This window comes from Thalassophryne amazonica, chromosome 12 (assembly GCF_902500255.1).
Source record: "Thalassophryne amazonica chromosome 12, fThaAma1.1, whole genome shotgun sequence".
Classification (NCBI taxonomy): Eukaryota; Metazoa; Chordata; class Actinopteri; order Batrachoidiformes; family Batrachoididae; genus Thalassophryne; species Thalassophryne amazonica.
Window position 1 is genome coordinate 64,867,249 of NC_047114.1, and position 21,596 is coordinate 64,888,844.

General features: G+C 41.3%; 1 protein-coding gene across 2 annotated transcripts in view; it reads right to left on the reverse strand.

The window, feature by feature from the left end:
* Positions 1-1,514: 1,514 nt before the first annotated feature.
* Positions 1,515-21,596, reverse strand: part of camsap2b (calmodulin regulated spectrin-associated protein family, member 2b) — a 109,885-nt gene continuing 89,803 nt past the window's right edge. Inside the window, exons 12-23 of one of the 2 annotated variants that reach the window (XM_034184089.1) lie at positions 21,389-21,535; positions 21,080-21,311; positions 16,657-16,849; positions 15,829-16,555; positions 13,291-13,427; positions 12,257-12,465; positions 11,126-11,225; positions 5,449-5,514; positions 4,765-4,880; positions 3,738-3,856; positions 3,123-3,473; positions 1,515-3,059 (exon numbers count right to left, since the gene is read on the reverse strand). In XM_034184089.1, coding sequence (XP_034039980.1) covers positions 3,174-3,473; positions 3,738-3,856; positions 4,765-4,880; positions 5,449-5,514; positions 11,126-11,225; positions 12,257-12,465; positions 13,291-13,427; positions 15,829-16,555; positions 16,657-16,849; positions 21,080-21,311; positions 21,389-21,535 — 2,346 coding nt within the window. In that variant the 3' untranslated portion in view covers positions 1,515-3,059; positions 3,123-3,173. Of the gene's footprint in view, positions 3,060-3,106; positions 3,474-3,737; positions 3,857-4,764; positions 4,881-5,448; positions 5,515-11,125; positions 11,226-12,256; positions 12,466-13,290; positions 13,428-15,828; positions 16,556-16,656; positions 16,850-21,079; positions 21,312-21,388; positions 21,536-21,596 lie in introns of both variants that reach the window. The other variant, XM_034184090.1, reaches the window with a different exon arrangement.

The following is a 21,596-nucleotide window of genomic DNA, read 5'->3' on the forward strand; positions in this document are numbered from 1 at the left end:
GCAAATACACACTGTGCACTCCAGTCTTAAATGCCAACATGTTCCAATCCATCCAGATGCACCACAGCTGTGAGTCCTGACGAGTCGCAGGTGATCAGGGTGAGGTCCTGACAGCCTCAGCAACACAGCCACTCAGTCCCAAACGCAAGCCACCTGGGAGGAAACCAAAAGACAAACAAACCGGCAGCCAGGCCCCCCCAGCCATATAACACTATTCCAGATGATAAACTGGAGTGAGTGCTGAATCCATTTAGGTGAGAAAAAAAAACTACTTTCCTTATTAAGATTCATTCCAGTAGTATTCTGCTCTTAGTAGGATGCAGCAGTTTTCTAGTTTGTTAGATAGTTCTGGAGGAAATCACTGAAGAAATTAACACATGAAAATATGGGTTGACCGAAACAAACTGTCATTAAACTTAAATAAGACAGGGATGAAATGGAGGTGTGAGAGTCACTAGGTGTTCACAGGAAACATTTATTTATTTCTGTATGTATTTATTTATGTTCATTGTTAGTTGCTTTTATATTTTCTGTTGTGTTTCTATTCAGGTTATTTTTGTCTCTTCTCTAAAATTGTATATAATAATCATTAGATTATTAATATATAAACAAAAATAAATTTAAGAAATATTACAATTTGAAAACCAATGCACCTGAACGTGGTGACAGCTGCAAATGCGTAATGCTAACTTTTAACATTGAAAATGCCATAGACATGCTAACACATTTTTAAGTTATAAAATACATCTATCAGCTGTTTCAGAAGACCATAACAGGTTGGTTTAACATAGAACAGGTAAGTAATACTCACAGACGTATGCTCTTTAGGGTTTTAGCGGGGGAAAATTAAGCGAAAGAAAGAATAAACGAAGCAATAGATCGAAGCATTGCTTCAATCTGTGAACCACTGCTTCGATTGGTTCAAGGTTCAAAGCAAAGCCGCGCTGCAGAAAAGCAGGGTCCGTAATCAGTGTAGAGAAATGATCATTTTCCTGACAAACACCCCCCAAAACAACGGCCACTCTGAAGGACCGATAACAGAATCGTTAAGCACAAAGCTTATTGATGTCGGTGGATCGAATCATTTCATAACAATACCCGAAAGGAACCGGTTCTCGATACCCATCCCTACAAATGAGTCAGAAAATATAGAAACAGGAAATGGGTAACATCAAGGATTACAAATTTATACTTTCGAATGATGTTTCTTTAAAATTGCAACATTCATCACAGATTACTTTCGATATAGTTAGTGGGAACCGTGATGCAATCATGCATCATGACATGTATCGAATTGTGGAAATAGTGTGTCATTACACTCCTACTCACTCTCTAGTCATGGTTTTTGAATACAAAATTTTTATTTTAAACACTGGAAACACAATTCTTTATGCAGCAGGATTCATCAGTCAGCTTTTCCTGTATTATGTCACACCTCCCTCAACCCCCGTCTAGAGCCGCTACTGATGCCACCATCATAAATGTGAGTAAGCGGGGTTAAACAAGACACCAGATACTGTTGATAGCTGACATTTTAATAAAGCTCAAAAGAATAGAAAAAGAAAAATCCATGAGCAGCTGCGGTAAGCATATTAGTGAAATAAAATCAAAATTCATTCAGAGTAGGGGAAAAAAAAACATTTTTCTTAGTACAGGTATGCTTACCAAGTCACTTTACATACACACACACACACACCCTTACCCTTCTTACACTGTACTGTTGCATCAGTACATACCTATGACATGTCAAAAAACATCATTATGAAATATATTTCTGTTTGCGAAAATATATCTGTGTACTTGACACATAGGAAAGGAAGAAACAGTTTAAAAAAATGGATCAATAATGTAAAAATAAATGTGACAGTACTGAAGTGGAAAATACATTTGTAATCAGGTGCAACAAAGGTAAGATAATCTATTTACAACTCTGGACTATTTTTGACAACAATCCAGATGCAACAGTTAAGACAATATCCACATTAAAGTGACATTATGAGCATTTTCGTTCTGTCTGCAACATGTTGACGGTCAGCTGAAGTACTTTTAATTGCACAGACTGATAGCATGACATGAGATTTTCGTCTACTCTACAAGCTGATGATAGTGTGGAGCGATCACACATTTTGCATCTGTAGCACAAAAAAGGCCCCATAACAACAACATACTCGATAAATTATAAAGCTGCTACAAGCTTGTTCATTTTTAATGAAACTGCACTTATATACAAACTGAGTTCACTGATATATGTATAGAAGAATACGTTTCTCAGAATAAAATCCAAGACGCCTTTTAAAATATCTTCAAAGCATTATCAAAATGAAAATAAATTAAGATTCTATTGCAGGTGTTTTCCAGAACTGTTCGATGATTCTCATACCGCACGACAATGACTGCACACAAACAACAGGAACTGCGATCGTCACATGAGGTATTTCCCCTCACAACTTCTTGGTACTTCATGAGACACACACACACACACACAAATCTGAAATGTTACATTTTTCAGTCACGTATTAAAATGACAAAACAGCAACAACAAAGGCCTGTATAGCAGCAAAAACGAATAATAATAATAATAAAAAATCCTGCATCTAGCTGATCCCAGATCAGACAAAACTTTCCAAATATCAGGAGATTGACGGGAGCGTAATCTGATCACAGATCTGTGTGTACGCACAAACTCTCTTATATCACACCAGACGTTTTCAACAGGCTTCAACGCAACACTCTCAGCACATCCATGTGACACAAAAAGCTTAAGGCCACGCATGATCAACGTATAGAAGCCCAAACTTCCTCTTGAGGAGGTGTTAACATTCAGTGCTTTAGTGCTTCGCCTAGGTAAGGCATAGGTCCACCTAGAATGTCATCTCCATTTTTGGCACATAAAAACATCGATACACATGCTGACAAGTACACAGTTGTGCCTATTTAAATAGTCCAGAGTGTCGCAGTCAGTTATGTGTTAAAACAACATCTGTGAGGCCCGTTTGTGTTTTTACTTTCCAGTTGCGACATGTAAAAGCAGGGCCCAACAATAAAAAAACAAAAAAAAAAAAAAAAACAACAACAACAACCCCCCCCCCCCCTAAAAAAACAAAACAAAAAAAAAAACAAAAGCAATGTCCACAAATCCTTCCAGTTCCAGACCACTGCAAGTCAATACAACACTACTTCTGGTGCAGTTTTTTAGGTGTACCCTGCTTCTTGGTCTGCCACAGATGGCTCGCGATGGTGACGGCGTCCACACTGGCGGACATGGTTTTGGCTGGGATTCGGCTGAACTGCTTCCTGTCCGAGTTGTACTTGTACAGACACTCGATCATCTTGGTTGTGATGCTCTTTGGCCCAATGCCAGCCAGTTTGGAGATCTCCTCAGTCTCGGGGTAGTAGGTGTACACGGACCTGAACTGGCATCCCGCGTCACGGAACAACACCAGGAAGTTATTGGCTTCAGACTTCTCCATTTCCTGCAGCAGATCATGTAAAGTAATGAAAAAAAATCCTTTCAGGACTTTATTCTGGAAGATAAAACTCTACCAGAGGTGGAAGGAAGTCACTGTTGAGTCATTCTCAAGTCATCAATCTGCAAGTCTCAAGTCAGCTTGCAAACAATTGGTAGTCATTATGACTTGACTTGGGACCTGCTGATTCATGACTTGAGAGTGACTTGATGGTGACTTCGTCCCACCTCTGAACTCCCAACCCAACAACCAGAGAATTTTAAAACCTACATCAAGTATCTTGTTCTTTTGCCCTTCGTTGACCTTGCCCGCCAGGCAGCAGTGAGCCAGTGCATTTTGTATGATATACTTGTTGGACTTGGCACTGGGCTCTTTGTATAGTTTGGGACCTGTGGGAGAAAATCATAGCCATGAGACAACAAAAAGAAAATGTCCATGTACAATGTCTGCACAGCTACAAACTGAGTGAATGACATGGGGCAGTGTCCATATAGTTGTTCCCTCCCGATTGCTAGCCTCTTTGCTTCAACTATTCCCAGATAGAGCAGGTTGCTGAGTGTATAAGGAGCTGGCCTGTCAATATGCAGACCTAGGTTCAAATCCTGCGCATACTATCTGCTTGTGTCCTTGGACAAGACACTTAATCTACATTGTCTCAGTCCATCCAGCTATAAATGGGTACCAGCCTTAGCTAGGGAAGTAATTGCATCCCTTACAGGAAGAGTCATAGACTCTCACCCACTTGTCGCTATGGAACCCGGAGATAAGGACCGGCACCAACAGGCCTCAGGGCCTATGTAGGTCTTCTTCCTGTAGAGAAAAAGCCCTGCACCCAGCGTCTTCTTTCAGAGTACTCTACTTTATTTTATCCTGTAGCTGCGATCGCTTCCAGTTGAAAATCTCAGAACTTTTCAGAAAGATTTTGGTGTAATTATTTCAACCAATCACATGTGGCAAGACTTAATACCATAACAACCAACAAAATAGAGGGGAATCTTGTTTTGGCTGTCTCACCAAACCTATACCTATACATGACACACAATGCGCAATCTCAATAGAGACAACTATGGGTTCAGATTGGATGGACTCTAAATGTTGCTGGTGACTGTTGTGCTCTTGTGGCCACACAATGTGAAAGGTTGTTGTCACAGAAATTAAACCCATGTGCAGTGCTTTTTTAAGAAAATGGAAATGCTAGGATGAAGCCCCCCCACCCAAGTGCCCTGCCTCCACTTTTGTGCTAGAAAGAAAAAAAAAAAATAAAAGGCTACATGGACTCTGGCTCTATCTGTATTACCTGTGTATTCAGTGTTGGAGGGAGTGGATGACGTAGTAGAATCATTTTCCCAGTCCTTCTCTCCATTTCGACTGCCACCCGAAGGGCAAGACGAAAAGCCTTCTGCAGAATCTGGCCTGGAGATGATCACACACAGACCAACAAATGATGATGCACAGAGATGACAGAGCACACACAAACCATGTAAGATACGCCACACGAGGGCAAGTAGGAATTATGGAAGCACACACCGACAAACGGCACAGAGAGACATGCACGTACACACACACAAAAAAAAACATTAAGCATAGAGGTCAGAACTATGGTACAATTCTCTGAGCTTCGTGTGTCGTCTTTAAACATATCATACATAATCTGATAAAGCTCCACGGTGACAGAAAAGCATTTCAGGCAAGCAAAGCAAACTATCAGCGCTGTATGACGACTACTGAAAGAGACAAGCTTGTGTACTTTTTGATGGAAAGGCAAACATAGCGGCTACATGTTGAGCAGCCAGTATGGAGAAGCGAGCACAGGGCAGGCTGACAGTGACACTGCAAGAGAAAGATAGTGGCTAAAAAGCAGGAGGACTGAGGCAGAAACAGCTCTGCTATGCACATCCTATATCTAGACTCATGCGGAGCCACATGGAGTTTAATGCTCCCATCCTTCTGTTGAAGTGCTGTGATTAACTGTTATACCAACCTTCCTTTTCTTTCTTTGGGGGAATTTAAAAAGAATGGGATATGGCCAGAAGCTATTTTACTGCCTCTGAGGGGTGCATGCAAAATAGAGAAGAAGGAGAGAAGACAACTGAGATGCAGAGTGTGTGCCACACAGGAACATGAAGTGACTGCAACACTGCATTTCAATAGAGAGGTATATGGAACATTTTATTACCACTAGCTGTGAGAGTGGCATACCCCAACGGTATGTACTTTCAAGTGTTATACATTTTCATACTTTAGTTTTATCCTTGCTGTGGCGACAAAAGATTACCTGGATATTAACTTTAGGGGCGTGCTGAGTCGATATTTGGGATCAGTATCAGCCCGATACTGATGAAAATGACGAGATGAAATATTCAAAATCAAATAAAACAAAATCCGATCTGATCAGTCTTGTATCACACACCTGAGTCATGTTGTGGGCTATGCATATTTTCCTTTATGGGAGTGGAATATTTGTTCCACAGTCTAAGTTGATGTTTCATTAGATGGCTAGGTTAGCAAAGTACATACAGACAAATTCAATTTCACTTCATTTATTTCATTTATATAGTGCCAAATCACAACAACGTTGCCTCAAGGCACTTCACACACATAAGGTCTAACCTTAAGGTGCGTTTACACATAAGCAACACGCGTTACGAATGTCATTTTTCTGTCATTCGTGACACATTCCTGACATTCTTAATGTGACTTAACGCATCTGAATAGGTTTCCTAATAGTGCGTGTTGGTGAGTGATATTCTTGATATTCGTGGAGCATGTTTTTGCCTGTCAAAAAATCTTCCACGAATGTCACACACCACCCTCATTTCGTCTCACGTCGTGGAGGTCGCAACTGAGCGTATTGATCCGTCTTGATGAGTACTGATCCTTAATAGAACGTGACAATGTTCGTAGTGGTTCCTGTGATGGTTCTTGGAGCCCAAACTGTCACGCAGTATTACGAAGTGACACGGAAACTGTCAAGTTTTGACACGATTTGTAACGCGGCGTCACATTTCACCGCGCGCCACGAGGAATCAGTTTTCTGTCACGTGTGCACAATTAAACTCGGCTTCAAATGTCGGTCCACAGTTCCTGCTGAAGCTCCTCGGGACACTCCTGCAGGTGTTTCACCTGCTGTAACCGATGAGCGGGAGAACGAGTCTGAACCAGAGGAGCGAGAGGAGACTCACTTGCAGCCAGACATCTCTGCACCTCCTCCAGTTCGGCGGAGGAAGAAGCGCGCACACAATTAAACCCTGCGCTGCACAACATTGTTTGATTGCTGACACCAAGTCGGCTAAAAGTCAAATTTCAGTGCTCTTCAGCACGCTCCTGCAGGTGTTCCACCTGCTGCATGTGCCTGATGTTTGGGGAAATGCGCCAGATGAGAGCCGCATGAAGCCACACATCTGGCTCTGTCCTCCTCCTCCTCTCTGCTCCACTCCATGGCACAGAGCCCAACTACGCATGCAGTCACAAAGTTCTTCTGAAAAACTGGAGCGATCTGAATTTGGTTGGATGAATATGGGTGTGTGTGTGGAGACAATTCACCTCGTTCACAACGTGACAGAACTTAACGATGCGCTGTTACGCACAATAGTGCGCGATAGTGCGTAACAACGCAGAACACTATTCTTGACCGTGTGTAATGGTTCCTGATAATTCTCCAGTAACAGGTGCCATTAATCGTAACGTGTGTTAACAGGTTGCAGCAGTTCCTGAGGACACCTGATGCCTCTGCCCCGAATAATCACATTCGTGATCAACGGCCAAGAATGTGTACTTCGTGGCATTCGTGACTTGTCGTCGTTATGTGTAAACGTAGCATTACCAACCCCCAGAGCAAGCACACAGGTGACAGTGGTAAGGAAAAACTCCCTCTGATTTGAGAAAGAAACCTCAAGCAGGCCAGACTCAACGAGGTGACCCGCTGCTTGGGCCATGCTACAGTCACAATTTACAAAATGAATATGCAGGAAATTTTGCTGGTGCACTGGACGGGAGGGTTGCAGAAGTAGACACAACTCCTATCTCTGGATAGAGCCGCACCTCAAACAGAGAGAAAAAACAGAATCACGCATCAGAAAGGCAAATACAGTATAATTTGTCAGTATATATAAGTTGTTTTAAGACAAAGAAAGGGTTTTGGATTGGTATCTGTATCATACTTTACATACTAGAAGTTCCAGTAATGGCATCGTACTGGACATGAAGAAGAGGTATCATGCCATCTTTAACGGTAGTATCTCAGTGGGCTACAACTGTTGGCGACAAATCGTGAACGGCATTCGCGAGGGAGTTTCTAAAGTTTTGAAATGTTCACTGGGGTTCTTCATTTCCTCGTGTGAGTTGTATGGCCTTGCTGTAGCGTTGCTGGAATTTCGAACATGTTCAAAACTTTCACACGACACATTTTCTTTCTAAATAGTCAGAGTTGTCATGGGCATCTTAAATACTTCTCAATTTAGTTTCTGTGAGTCAGAAAAGTGAGCAAAATGTGAGACAACTTTGTGAGGGGTTGGCAACCTATGAAACAAAATTATGATGGATTGGAGACAAAAATGAGAATCTGACATTCCGGGTGTGAGCCAGGCACGGAGCTGCCCTGGGACCCCTGGGAGCATGAAAAAAAAAAAAATCGCAAATACAGGTCAGTATGATTCCAAGTGAAAATTGTTGCTAATTCACACAATTTCTTTGTCTCCAACTACTCGCCAGCAGTCACAGCCAGTGGTGGCCACAGCTAACCAAAAAGTTAGCTTTGATAACTGGTAATCAGCTAACTGAAAAGTTATCTTTTTTTAACGCTAAACTGCCTACAAACCTGTCGGAAGCTACAGATAACCAATAACTTTAAATTTTGCCTCCCATACACTCTCAGCTACTAAGAAGCTGATTTTGAGTTGAAACACTGCTAAAGCTTCTGATAGAACCAATGGCGATCACAAACCCAAACAGCCAAAGAGCCAGCGCTTGTCTTTGTGTGGTCTGCCCCCTGCTGTAGGAGAATGTCATTTACCATGACAGGATACAGTGGTGCCGCGATGAGGCAGAGGTCTTGAATTATGGTTTTGCTTTAAAAATAAAATTATTCCGGATAGAATAACTATATTAATGTAACCTCGTAAAATGTACAAAGTGATATATAACACATATCTCTTAATTTTAAAATAATGCACTAATTCTGAAGATTTGAACATTAACACACAGATCCCCAAAGGGGATTATGGGTAACTAAGCCTCCGCTCATGCTGATTTGTTGATTCATTCATTCTATGTAAAAAACAACACAAGTGAATCAGGGTAATGTGTTGGTGTTTACAAATAAATGTGCTTTTGTAAAATATATCATTTTTTTCATTTGTATAAAAAAATCCTGCTAGATCGTGCTAGACAGTGCCTAAGTGGACGCGTGATGAGACAAGGTTTCTTTCAATAACAAGAACTGTCAAAAAACTTTCTCGTGTGTTGGAATTGTGTGGCGATAGGAATCGCCTTTTGAATGCTTGAATAACAATGTCAGTCGCACAAAGAAATCAAATAATAGTGAAAACATGTTTGGTGCTGTGTTATAACAGACCAATCAGTCGCTCCGTGAGGCATCACAACATCAAGCCTGGTTCATATGGCAAGATAATTAGGCTGATATCTGACCCAATCTTCCCCTTCCGACAACCTTAAGGACACCCGGACAATCGTGATGACGCTAAATATAATCTTATCAGATATTCCTGCCGTGTGTGGTTTGTAAGAGCGCTCTGATCTGTTCAGAAGGACATGAGGAGCTAAATGTGACATGCAGCCAATCAGAAATCGATGTGTCTGACCTGGGAATGTTTGTGTGTAAAATCTGTTTCTTTGTGTTGTTTTTACTGTGTGGCTGACACCACACACTGTACAACTAAACCTGTCAGATCTATGATTTGTTTTTATCTCCACGTGTGGGGTCTCTCAGGTTTTGGAAACCTAAAATTCTCGCACGAATGAAAAATCATTTGAAAAAGGGCCAAAACTCGCACAGTGTAAAACCAACATTTATGTGTCAAGACAAAGTGCACGTTTTACAACATCATCAAACGTGAGCATGACACTTCCAGGGCTCCGGAAAAATACTGTGCGAGTACACACCAGCAGTGAGAATGTTACAAAAGTATAACACAACTATTAAACAACATTTCTAAAAGGTGAAAATACTCACAAACAATTCTTAAATATTTCAAGTCAGCTCTTCAAAATAGCTTAAAGTTGTAAAGTCAAATAAACAAATTTTATGTTGTATTTCTCAGGAGCAGGTTTAATATGCAACTTTGATTTTGGGAAGAGCTCAGAGTGGAGTTCAAGGCTTTGGTTTAATATGAGGGCAATAATACAAGATGACAATTTCACAACTGGATATGTTCAACTTTCACACGCTTTAAGACAAATGTTTTATAGCAGCACAAAGTGGAAAATAAGACCTTCTGGATTTGTCTGTTATATTTCTGTCATGGAATGGAATCATTTTCCTCTTTTACAATTTATTATATGTTAAAACTGAGTGATACAGAGAAACTCTGGTGGTGCTCTCCATAACTGTCGTCCAGACTAAAGCCCGATATGCAACTGTGCCATTTTCGGCTGTCCCAGACGAAAGATTAGCATTGTGAAAGAAACGTGGCATTATCTGTGTTGGTGGTTCTTAAATCGGTGACCACACATTGAAGTATGTGACAGGTTCAATGACAGCCGTTGTCACGCTCTTGTGACCAAAGACAGCCTCTGAAAAATATCAGACAATGTTTGAAATTCTACGACTGACATTTTGCCATGCAACTTGAAATGACACAATCCAGCCTGTTTTTACCTCTTTCACTTCCAGAAAAGTGTAGCTAAGGTGCATTGGATCAATATTTTCATAAAAATTCATTCAAAGAACATAAATAAAAACCGTAAGCATGAAGTGTGTTTCTAAAGATCTGATAAAAGCAGATGCAACAAGGAAAACTTCTGAAAAACCAACATTTTTTGAGAATGTGTGAAGTTTTGAGTCACTGGGTGCAATGTTGAGAAATGTTGGTTTATCAAAATCCTAAAGATGGAGAACCACGCCCTACTTTTTCTGGGTCAGGCTCAAAACGTCTCAATTGGCCCTTGTACACCCGTGTTGCTTGCAGTGGACTTGTAAGACTGATTGAGATTTAAATCAGTGTAAATCTTCATGCAACTCGTGAGAGGTGTAACAATTTGCACTAAGCAGCACATAAGGTCAGGTTGTGGCATATTCGTGCTTCACTATTGCCGGAAATATCCCACAATGCACCAAGAATCACTACAATCAAAGACTAATTAGAGAGAAGAGTCTACAATAGTGTTTGAGGAGTTGTCACCAAATGGTCGAGAGTTGTGAAATGCCACAACTCAGGTGCGTTGTCACTCACTGAAATGTGTGGAAGTACCCGATGTGCAGGAATTACCGCAGTGGCCCAGGATTTGGGGCTTTTAGTAATCTACCATGAGCCAAACCATGTCAGTGTGATGGGGGCTTAAGTGTTGTCACTTTTTTCTGTTTTGTTTGTTCAAAATAGGGTTTGTGAGCCTTTATTTCCAAAAACAATGTTTTAAAATATTAGTTTTTGTGCATTATTTTTAAAAATCAAAACAAAGATCAGACACAGAGTAGGCCGTACCTGGTGGTCTTCTTGTTATCTGGCCGGTTGTTGTCATTATCAGTCAGGTTGAGAGAAGCCAAAGAAATGCTAGATACTGAGAATGCTCGTGGATGCACCCCTACAACAACACAGACAAGGATCAGCATCTGCTCCACATAGTAGGTCGTCCGCTTGTAGTCAAAGGCCTCTAGTGATAAGCCTAAATTGTTAATGGTAACCCTATCTGCCATGTTGTAGTTATTCGTATCAAAGTGCTGGGGCGATACCTGACACCCTTACAGACTAAGGACAGCTGCTTATGCTCCCTTGGGAGGACTTGACCCAGACTATAACATACTAATAGGTGTTTGTATTCGCATTGTACTTACTTGTAGTTATCAGGCGTCCCTATAATTACCACATCGTAGCTAAAACTATAACATTACAGACTGTCCAGGTCTTTGGTACAACTAACACTTATAAACTGAAGACGATAAACCAAGTTCATTTTAGGGATTAACAATCATTTCAATGTGGAATAATGTATTCTGTCCATTTGTTGTTGCACTTTTTCTAAATTTTGTCCACTTGTTCAAAATGCTTTCACCTGACAAGAGTAGTAACTTGCTACTGAATTTTGGTGTTAATTAAAATGCACGTTGTCCATCATTATTTACTTTATTTAAAACAGGTGACAGAGAATTTTTGGAGATTTCCATCAATTTCCCAAAATGTAAAACACTGTTCTTGATTAAACCAAATAACAAATAACACACACTAAAGGTAAATTTTGCATAGATGCAGATGTGATGGAGGCCAGCAGGAGTCGCTGTGCAGTAGCAGCCAGTAAAACTCACTCCCCAACTCCCCAACAGCTAAAAGGCTTCTCTGACCACAAGGCCAAAACCCTGGGTTTTAGCCTTTTGCTGAGAGAGTTCGCCTCCCATGCCGGAGATCATGAGTTCGCGTCCCGAGGGAAGCGAATGGGAGGAGTCAAAAAACACAACGCAGAGCAAGCCGCTACACAGAGAACTACCTGTTAAAATGAGGCTTCATAGTCAGGCGTGCTGTGGGTAACAACAATATTGTTCCAGTTGGAATGCACAAATTTAAGGAATGGTAAGACTTGGTTCTTGGGTTGTCTTCTTGCTGAGTGTATAATTTCCTCACCTCTCACAGGGGGCGTAGAGGACTCTACGACATCCCTGTGGATGGACTTTGGGCGAGGCTTCTTCTTGAGACTTCCAGACCGGGGCTTGATGAAATCATCCATGTCCTCCATCAGTTTGAGCTGCTTCCTCCTCAAATACTCATTCTTTATATAGTCTCTCCTTGCTTTGTCTTCATCCTTCTTCTGCTGCTCTTCCTCTGCCTTCAACCTGGTTTCACCACACAACAGAAAAAAATTACATAAGACGTGGAAACTTTTACTGATGGTTAACCTAGATCATCTGCCCACACAGGGTTTAGTAATAGTCAGTGGTGGCCGCAGTTCTGCTAATCCGCTAACTGCTAATTAGCAAAGCTAACTTTTTGTTAGAGGATTAGCTTTTCAGCTAATTTTGAAAACCATCAGTGGACCAATTAGCTTCTGCTAAATTTAGCTCCCCTAACTTTCAGTCTGCTAACATTTTTTTGTTGGCATAGTGAGTAAAACTTAACGGCCAAAAACATTTGTAAACCCTAAAATCATAGTGCGTTACTTTAAAAGATATGTGCGATATTTTAACTTTGTAAAAATGACAGCGTTAGCGGTAATGTCGATAAACTGTCCGGAATTAGTTTTGTTTCTAAGTGAAACCATGAGTGAAAAGTGCTTTGCGTTTCATATCTCCTGCCCACTATCTGTGTTGTTGTATGTGGAAAGTAAATGACACATTTTTGGGGGGGCAGCAGCGGTCAGGGTGCATAAAGACAGAAGCTCTGGCTCGTTTTTGTTTTGGGTTTGTAATCACCTTTGATTTTACTCAGAAGCCTCAGCAGTGCTTAAACTCGAAACTGGCTTACCAGTAGCTGACAGTGTACCGAGTTAAAACTAAAAGTTAGCAGTTAACTAGCTGTAACTTCCGCTAAATTTTTTTTTTGGCAGTTTAACGTTATAAAAGTTAACTTTTCAATTAGCTGATTAGCAGTTATTGAAGCTAAATTTTTGGTTAGCTGTGCCCACCACTGGTAATAATCAAAACGCATAAAACAATGTTCACCTTGCAGCTTCCCTCTTCTGTTCCTGGTCCAGTTCCTGCTGTTGCTTCCTCTGCTGCGCCTCCTTCTCTCTCCTCAGCCTCTTCTCCAGCAGAGCGGCTTTCTTTGCTGCCATGTCCTCTTCTCCTTTCACATCATCCTGTTTGACAAATGGGAAATTCACAAACACATGAAGATGAAATACACAGTATAAACTGACTAATAAAATCACAATATGCAGGTTTTTGTCATTATCAAAATCAAAATCATACGCATAAATAAGAAGGTGGTGTCAGCTGAATGTCACCAGTTTTTCCAGAAATATTTGTATTTCAATTAACATTAAGTTGACAACCTTTAACAGCATTCATTAGTGTCCTAATTCCATTATGGGCATAAATTCACTCGACCTTTGGCACTGAAGCTGCCACGATAGCTGGGAAAAAAAACAAAACAAAACTGTCCACTCTCTCGGCATACAAATAGGCTTCTTGCTTTCTGAAAGCAAAGCCCAAAGCTTGCTATGGGGGCACAGGATACATACAGTATTGTCTTCCACAAACTATATGTCAATTATGAATAAAAAACACAATTCGAATTGGTAACTGAGCTGTAACAGACCCGTAGAACTTATATCCAGACCTGGAAGTTGGTAAATTAATTCCTAAAACTAGAGAGTCAGTCCAAAAGTAACCTGAGGTTCGAGTTGGAAATAGCCCCGGCTAAATGCACCCAATTCAAAATGCAGTGCTGTAGAACAGAACCCTAAGTTCACGGCTCAATAAATCTTTTGAAAAAATAGAGACCGTCCCAACGCTTCCATTTCTCAGCCGCCTGCTCGTGCAGATCAATGTTATTTTTCCAGCTCAGAGGACGGCTCATATGGATAAAAATAAGACTGTAGCTTGTTGTCTACCTTCCTGAGGTTATAAACTAGTGTTGTTTGTTTTTCTACATTACTCGTGACATCAAATGAACATCAAATCTGTGAATATCTTTCTAGTTTTACTGGATTCTCCAGGGGAGGATGCTGTCCTCCTACTATTTGAAAGGTGTAGCATCCCAGTCAAACTCCCCACCTGCCACCGTCCCCGGAGCGGGTCATGCCCAGTGGGGCCGGGTGACACCAGAAGCGTGAGCCAGCTTGGGGCTCACCTCCCTGCCTCACTGGCTGTAGTGACCCCCCGCACCGCAAAAAAAAAAAGATATATATATATATATATATATATATATATAATAAAATAAATCTGCACACGGTCAGGGCCTCCAAAATGACAAAAAAGAAAGAAAGAAAATCATACACCATAACCCTACAGAACTACAGAGACTATTTATCAATGAGAATTTAAGGATGTGTGAGAAAGAGTTGGATATATATTTCTATTGTAAAAAAAAGAAGAAAGTTTGCCATGGTTACAAACAAGCCCCCCAGCCATCAAAAATGAGGCCTACTTGCAAGAAGAAAAAGTTGCAGTTTCTTGAATGCCACTTGAAGCTGGCTCCAAAAGCGTGCAGGTTTCCATAGATGCCCATGTTAACATGCCCAACTTTACAGGAGAAATATGTTTACAGCAAGATACAAAAATAATAATAAAAAAAGTTTTGGAATCTACAGCTAGTTCCCCCTCCATGACAACTGCACAGTGTGGTTGATTTATTTATGTAATTATTTAAGAACTGCCTGGCTTACGATGTTTTATGCAGTAAAGTTATGCATAATTAGGGACATGGTCGCTTTGAGTGACAGCTAGTGCAGTGCTGCAGAGCCAAGCTACATCTCAGAGCTTCAGTAGTGCAGAAGCCGCTAGCTTTGGCTGTTAGTTGTTTTGGAGGACCATGTCTGTCTTATTTTATCACAAATACTTGCAATATGGCTTGTTGTGTGGCTAATTGTCTGAACACATCCTGTATGAAGTCTGTGCTGCAGTATTTCTGTATAGCAAATTTTTTGTGTTGATTCTGTATGCTAATGGAGATCGCACTTTTAGCAGCTATCAGTATCTTGATGACATTAGCTCCAGTTAATGCATAATTACTGAGGAAACAAGCCAGTCATAATTTTTAATAACTATAGTGAAACCACTCATTAAGAGAGTCGCTGTCTCCAAAAATGTGCTTTAATAAACCACCTGAACCCAGGTTAGCTTGTTAGCCTTTAGTTCGGTAACTCTGAGATGGGGCCGTGTTTGGGCTTCGTTCTTCCTACCCAGGTCATGCAGCATCTCGCCCACAATCCACTTCTTTACCCATTTATAGATTAGCTGGGGCATAAGCGCAGCAAGCACTGCCAACATGGTGACGCCCAGAGAAACAGGGGTTTTTTTTTTTTGGCTTCAAAACAGCTCTTCGGGTCTCTTCTGTAAACCTATGGGTGACATAATGGTGGGTTTGTCTAGCACACACAGTCTATAGTTACAAATACGCTCTCTGTCTTGGTTTTGCAGTAAAGTTCTAACTACTGCCACCCAACTGGGTGGATGCCGACTTGAGCAACATTTTCCTTTGTAAGTGCAAAAGTTATAAAGAAAAAAATATTTTCAGGTTGTGTAACTTGAACTTACTTTGAAGAAGAATCCACAGCACACTTTCTGATCATCTCCATAAGGGTCTACACCTGCTTCTTCTGCTTCCATCTCCTGACCCCGGTCTTCTGGAGCCTTCAGTCCAGACAGTGGTACTTCCACTAGGTCTCTCTTGTCCTGAGGCTCTCCCTTGTACCGGCTACATCCCGTTCCTTGGATCTCAGACACGGGCTGCACCAGCACTTCTGAGTTCATTCTTTCTTTGACTTCACCTTTCAAGGTAGCCAGCTCTGCTTCTGTCCTCTCCTCCTGACTCTCACACTTCTTCTCTTTGGATGGTTCTTTAGTATTGGTCTGAAGAGTGCCAGCACTCTTATGTGCCATTGTATTTCCCTTCTCTTTAGCCTTACCGTTGTTGTCCTTGGTCTCGAGGTTATTGCCAGCTACATGTTCGTCATCATGACCAAGATAGGCAAAAGAACTGAGCTGGGTTTGGCTGGGGGCAAAACGCCTCAGTCTGGGCAGGCTGTCCACTGAGGTGGGGGTGTTAAGCATCCGACTGAAGGGAGTGACCTTCAGATCATTTGGTCTTGGTGTCCTTGGGGTTCTGGCATGGAAAGAGGCTGGCCGCCGCTTAATACCAGCAGGGGAACGATTGGCAGCATGAGGAGAGCCCGAAGAAGACAAGATGGGAGACAAAGACCCGACAGAGCCTCGGCCTGATCCCCGACCTGATACACTGCTGCTACGCAATTCACGGAGCTGCCTGGAAACCCACAGAGACACATATGTGGTCAAAAGATGGCCGAGCCTTAAACGCACCAATGACAATTCGGATTTAATTTCAATATAGGGTGATGGGAATACCTGTGTGGAGAAGGAGCAGGAGGAGGGATGACCCAGGCTTGTTGTTGTGGCTGTTGGTCTCTCATCGCCATGATCTTCTCCTGCTGTTGGGCCAAACGTTGCATCTCTGTTTGCAGGAAGCCCAGAGATGTGTTCAGCCTCTCAATGGAGCGAGTATATTCTGTGAGGTCAACTTCACCCGGAGTCACACCTGCTTCACATCAAATAAAAACAGCAGGAACTCAAGTCTTCATTTTCAGAATCTTTCACAGACACCCAAAGCATCCTAGAATACATCAAACAGTCAGGATGGAATGGTGCATCGCGAATCAGTTAAAAATCAATAGAAATGTGTGAAGGCCCTATAACGAGCCCTCAGCCCGTATTAAAGTTTTGGCCTCTTTTGTCCTGGAACGAGACTGTAGACAGGGCTGCCCACTCTCCCCCATTCTATTTGATTTATTTATAGAGTCATTAGGCCAACTGATAAGGCAGAGTCCAAGTATTAAAGGCACTGCAATGGCGGGAACGGTCCACAAGGTGGCGATGTTCGCGGATGACATTTTGGTTTGCCGAGGTGACCCTGAGAGGTCTTTTCCTGAACTTGTGGCTACATTGTCTAAATTTGACAAATTATCTGGATATAAAGTTAATATTTCAAAAACACAAGTGCTGACTGTCAACTACAATCCCTCTGCAATTTTGAAGAATACATTTCTCCTCTGTGAGAGCAATAAAGTTTATCTTATCTTATTTAATTTAAACTGGGAGAATGATGAAGTTAAATATTTGGGGATAAATTTAACTAGAGACCTTACAGGTTTATTCAGGGCAAACTACGTTTCACTATCTCAAAGGATGAAAGAAGATCTACATAGATGGGCTCTGGTGCCCTTCTTGAGCTTGAGCTCAAGAATGAGTGCAATTAAAATGAATATCCTCCCGTGTCTGTTCTACCTGTTCAGGAATCTACCAATTGAGGTCCCTGACACCCAATTTGATGAGTGGGACAAATGGTTTTCTAGATTTATTTGGCAGGGCAAAAAACTAAGAATTAGGTACCTGACTCTTCAACTGGCTGAGGAGAAGGGAAGCTGACCTCTCTACTAAAAAACCAAAAGGCCTCATTCTTCCATATTTGGAAGAACTGGCTTGAATTCATAACCCCTATGAGAGCAGATTTTGTCTGAAAACATTGGTACTGTAAACCACCAAAAAGTGTATGACTGCAATTATTTTATTCTATTTACTGTATTTTTTTTTTCCTCTCATGGCGGCAGTGCCTGGCAGAGCACCCCCTTTGTTGTTCTTGTATATAGTTTACTTAAGTTGTTGAATTGCTTAAAGGCAGGTTGGGTTGTGTGCCTGTTAACAAGATTGTTTATGATTCATCGTGTGAAATATGTTCTCTCTTCTTGGATTTCTCCCTTTTTGATCCCGGGTTTCTGTTTTCGAATGTGCGATCAGCTGCTGGCCTGTAATACTGTCTTCTCTTGGGGTCAAGGGACATTCTCAAAGAGAACTGGACTCACCTGGAGGGATACTGAGCACACACTCCGGTCTTTTCTTTAAAAAAAGATAAAGGGAATGTATCCGTGTATACTCAACAAAAATATAAACGCAACACTTTTGGTTTTGCTCCCATTTTGTATGAGATGAACTCAAAGATCTAAAACTTTTTCCACATACACAATATCACCATTTCCCTCAAATATTGTTCACAAACCAGTCTAAATCTGTGATAGTGAGCACTTCTCCTTTGCTGAGATAATCCATCTCACCTCACAGGTGTGCCATATCAAGATGCTGATTAGACACCATGATTAGTGCACAGGTGTGCCTTAGACTGCCCACAATAAAAGGCCACTCTGAAAGGTGCAGTTTTATCACACAGCACAATGCCACAGATGTTGCAAGATTTGAGGGAGCATGCAATTGGCATGCTGACAGCAGGAATGTCAACCAGAGCTGTTGCTCGTGTATCGAATGTTCATTTCTCTACCATAAGCCGTCTCCAAAGGCGTTTCAGAGAATTTGGCAGTACATCCAACCAGCCTCACAACCGCAGACCACGTGTAACCACACCAGCCCAGGACCTCCACATCCAGTATGTTCACCTCCAAGATCGTCTGAGACCAGCCACTCGGACAGCTGCTGAAACAATCGGTTTGCATAACCAAAGAATTTCTGCACAAACTGTCAGAAACCGTCTCAGGGAAGCTCATCTGCATGCTCGTCGTCCTCATCGGGGTCTCGACCTGACTCCAGTTCGTCGTCGTAACCGACTTGAGTGGGCAAATGCTCACATTCGCTGGCATTTGGCACGTTGGAGAGGTGTTCTCTTCAACTCTATGCGAAGGAGATGTGTCGCAGTGCATGAGGCAGATGGTGGTCACACCAGATACTGACTGGTATCCCCCCCCCCCCAATAAAACAAAACTGCACCTTTCAGAGTGGCCTTTTATTGTGGGCAGTCTAAGGCACACCTGTGCACTAATCATGGTGTCTAATCAGCATCTTGATATGGCACACCTGTGAGGTGAGATGGATTATCTCAGCAAAGGAGAAGTGCTCACTATCACAGATTTAGACTGGTTTGTGAACAATATTTGAGGGAAATGGTGATATTGTGTATGTGGAAAAAGTTTTAGATCTTTGAGTTCATCTCATACAAAATGGGAGCAAAACCAAAAGTGTTGCATTTATATTTTTGTTGAGTATATATGCTTTATACTTTTATATCTGCCCTTGCTTAATAAAAATAAAATATATAAAAAAAGAAATGTGTGAAGACTGATACTGGTTGAGATGAAATCCAACTTTACCTTGGTACTGTATACCAGAGTTATTCTTGGTCCTGCAGAGTGCTTCTTTAATGCATCGCTTTCACAAAAAGACACACTAAATTCCAGCAGTGTTTGGCTGAGTGATACACATGATATTTTAAAGCATTACTAAGCCGACAACCAATCAGAGTGCACCTTTTTATGTGTGACTCTTTTGAACCAATGGGTGACGAGAAAAGTAAAAGTAACAAATAATTCGCTAATTGGCATGTTAAAAAGAGTTCAAGGTTATGAACATTATTTTTTCAAAGTAGCAGAATGCTGGTCGGTGGATATTGTGCATCTTTGGTTTACTATCTGTAATATTTAAGAGTGTAGTAATGTCCTTTAAACAGTGTTGCCATGATTACTTTGAAAAAGTAATCCAATTACTGATTACTGATTAGCCTTTAAAAAGTAACTTAGTTACTTTACTGATTACTCAGTTTTAAAAGTAACTAACTTAGATTACTAGTTACTTTCAGCAGCTGCCGACAACCCCCCCCATCACCTCAACATGAAAATAACCCGTTTTGCCGACACTCACTTTATAGTCACCCCTTCTTGACTTCAATGAAAACAAATACTTGTTTTATAAAAAAATGAAATAAAGACATCTTTCTTGACCTCATATATAACTGTGGACAGGACTGTAACAGTAAAACTTACAATTTCTAAAAAAAAAAAAAACATTTTTTATGAATCAATTTATTACATTCTTTCTAACATTTCAGTTGTTGAAATTATTATTATTATTATTATTATTATAAGTAGTATAAGTAATATTAGTATGAAAAAATGTCTTCAAAAGTGGACCTTTAATTTATGGCTGTTGTGGGGAGCTACGCCCCCACCCCACCCACACCCTCCGCCCACGCCCGCTTCCTGCATGGATTCGCCCCTGGCTTGCTGTTTGAGCAGAAGAATGGATAATGTTTATTTATGCAGAAAACATGACCAGATTGACAGGTAAGAAAGTTTTATCAGCGTTTTTTAAGAAAACAGCATAAAAATGTCATTGTAAAACCATAGCTGAGTGTCACCGCACTTTGAGAGACAACTGGTTTTCAACTCAGAGCTGCTGCACAGCAGATGCTCTGTGCAGCACCTCACTGAAAGAGCGCGAGGTGGGCAGTTCAGACCTCCCCCTGCATGTTGTCGGGACACCTGTCTTAAAGCTGCGATCAACCCACAATACAAAAATAATAGTAACGCACAGTGACTCAGAGAAGTAACTTTAATCTGATTACTGATTTGGAAAGATTAACGTGTTAAGATTACTCGTTACTGAAAAAAGCAGTCAGATTAGAGTAACGCGTTACTAACTAACGTGATATTGGCATCACTGCCTTTAAACCATCCAAAACTAAAACTAAATTTTGATGGACATATATTTACTTTTACTTCTTAAGTCAGCAGTGTGACAGCAATTTTTTATTTAGTTATTTTGGCATGCAATCAAAATAAATAAATGAATCCAATTTTCATTATTGTTATTTAAGATAAAATGTGAGAAAATCATACTGCGAACTCCAATCGGAGAATCACATCAAGCTGTGATTTGACTGTATCATTACATCACTACCAAAAAAAAAAGAAAAAAAAATTTTGTTTCCCACCTCCACCATCTTCACAGGCAAATTTGGGAGCAGCTCCATCAGGTTTGCACCTCTCCACTCGCTCCATGCTGCCTTCAGCTGTCTCCTTGGAGGACGTGAGGGGCCCGGGTGATGGTGTTTCTGCTCCCCCTGCGCTGGGGCTGATGGGGGACGTAACGCCTTTCCTTCTCACGACGTTTAGAAAAGCCGTTCTGCCCATCTTCTGGCGATGGCGAGTGAACGCTGCTTCAACCTGGAAAAACAGATGTGGATTTCTAATCAAAGTCTTTACTACTATTTATTTCTCTTTGTTTCTTTCAATCTGCTTACCTTCTTTTTCTGGGCTTCAATGGCTCTGCGTTTCTCTTCCAGCTTCATCTTTAACTGTATCATCTCTGAGGCTATCAGATGGGAGGGGTCTCTGGGTGAAGGCGTTGTTGGAGTGGGAGATATGATTGGCAGAGGGGGTGCGGAAATCTAAGGAGAGGTGGAATAAATGCCTGAGTTAATCTTACAGCAACATACTAAATAATAATAA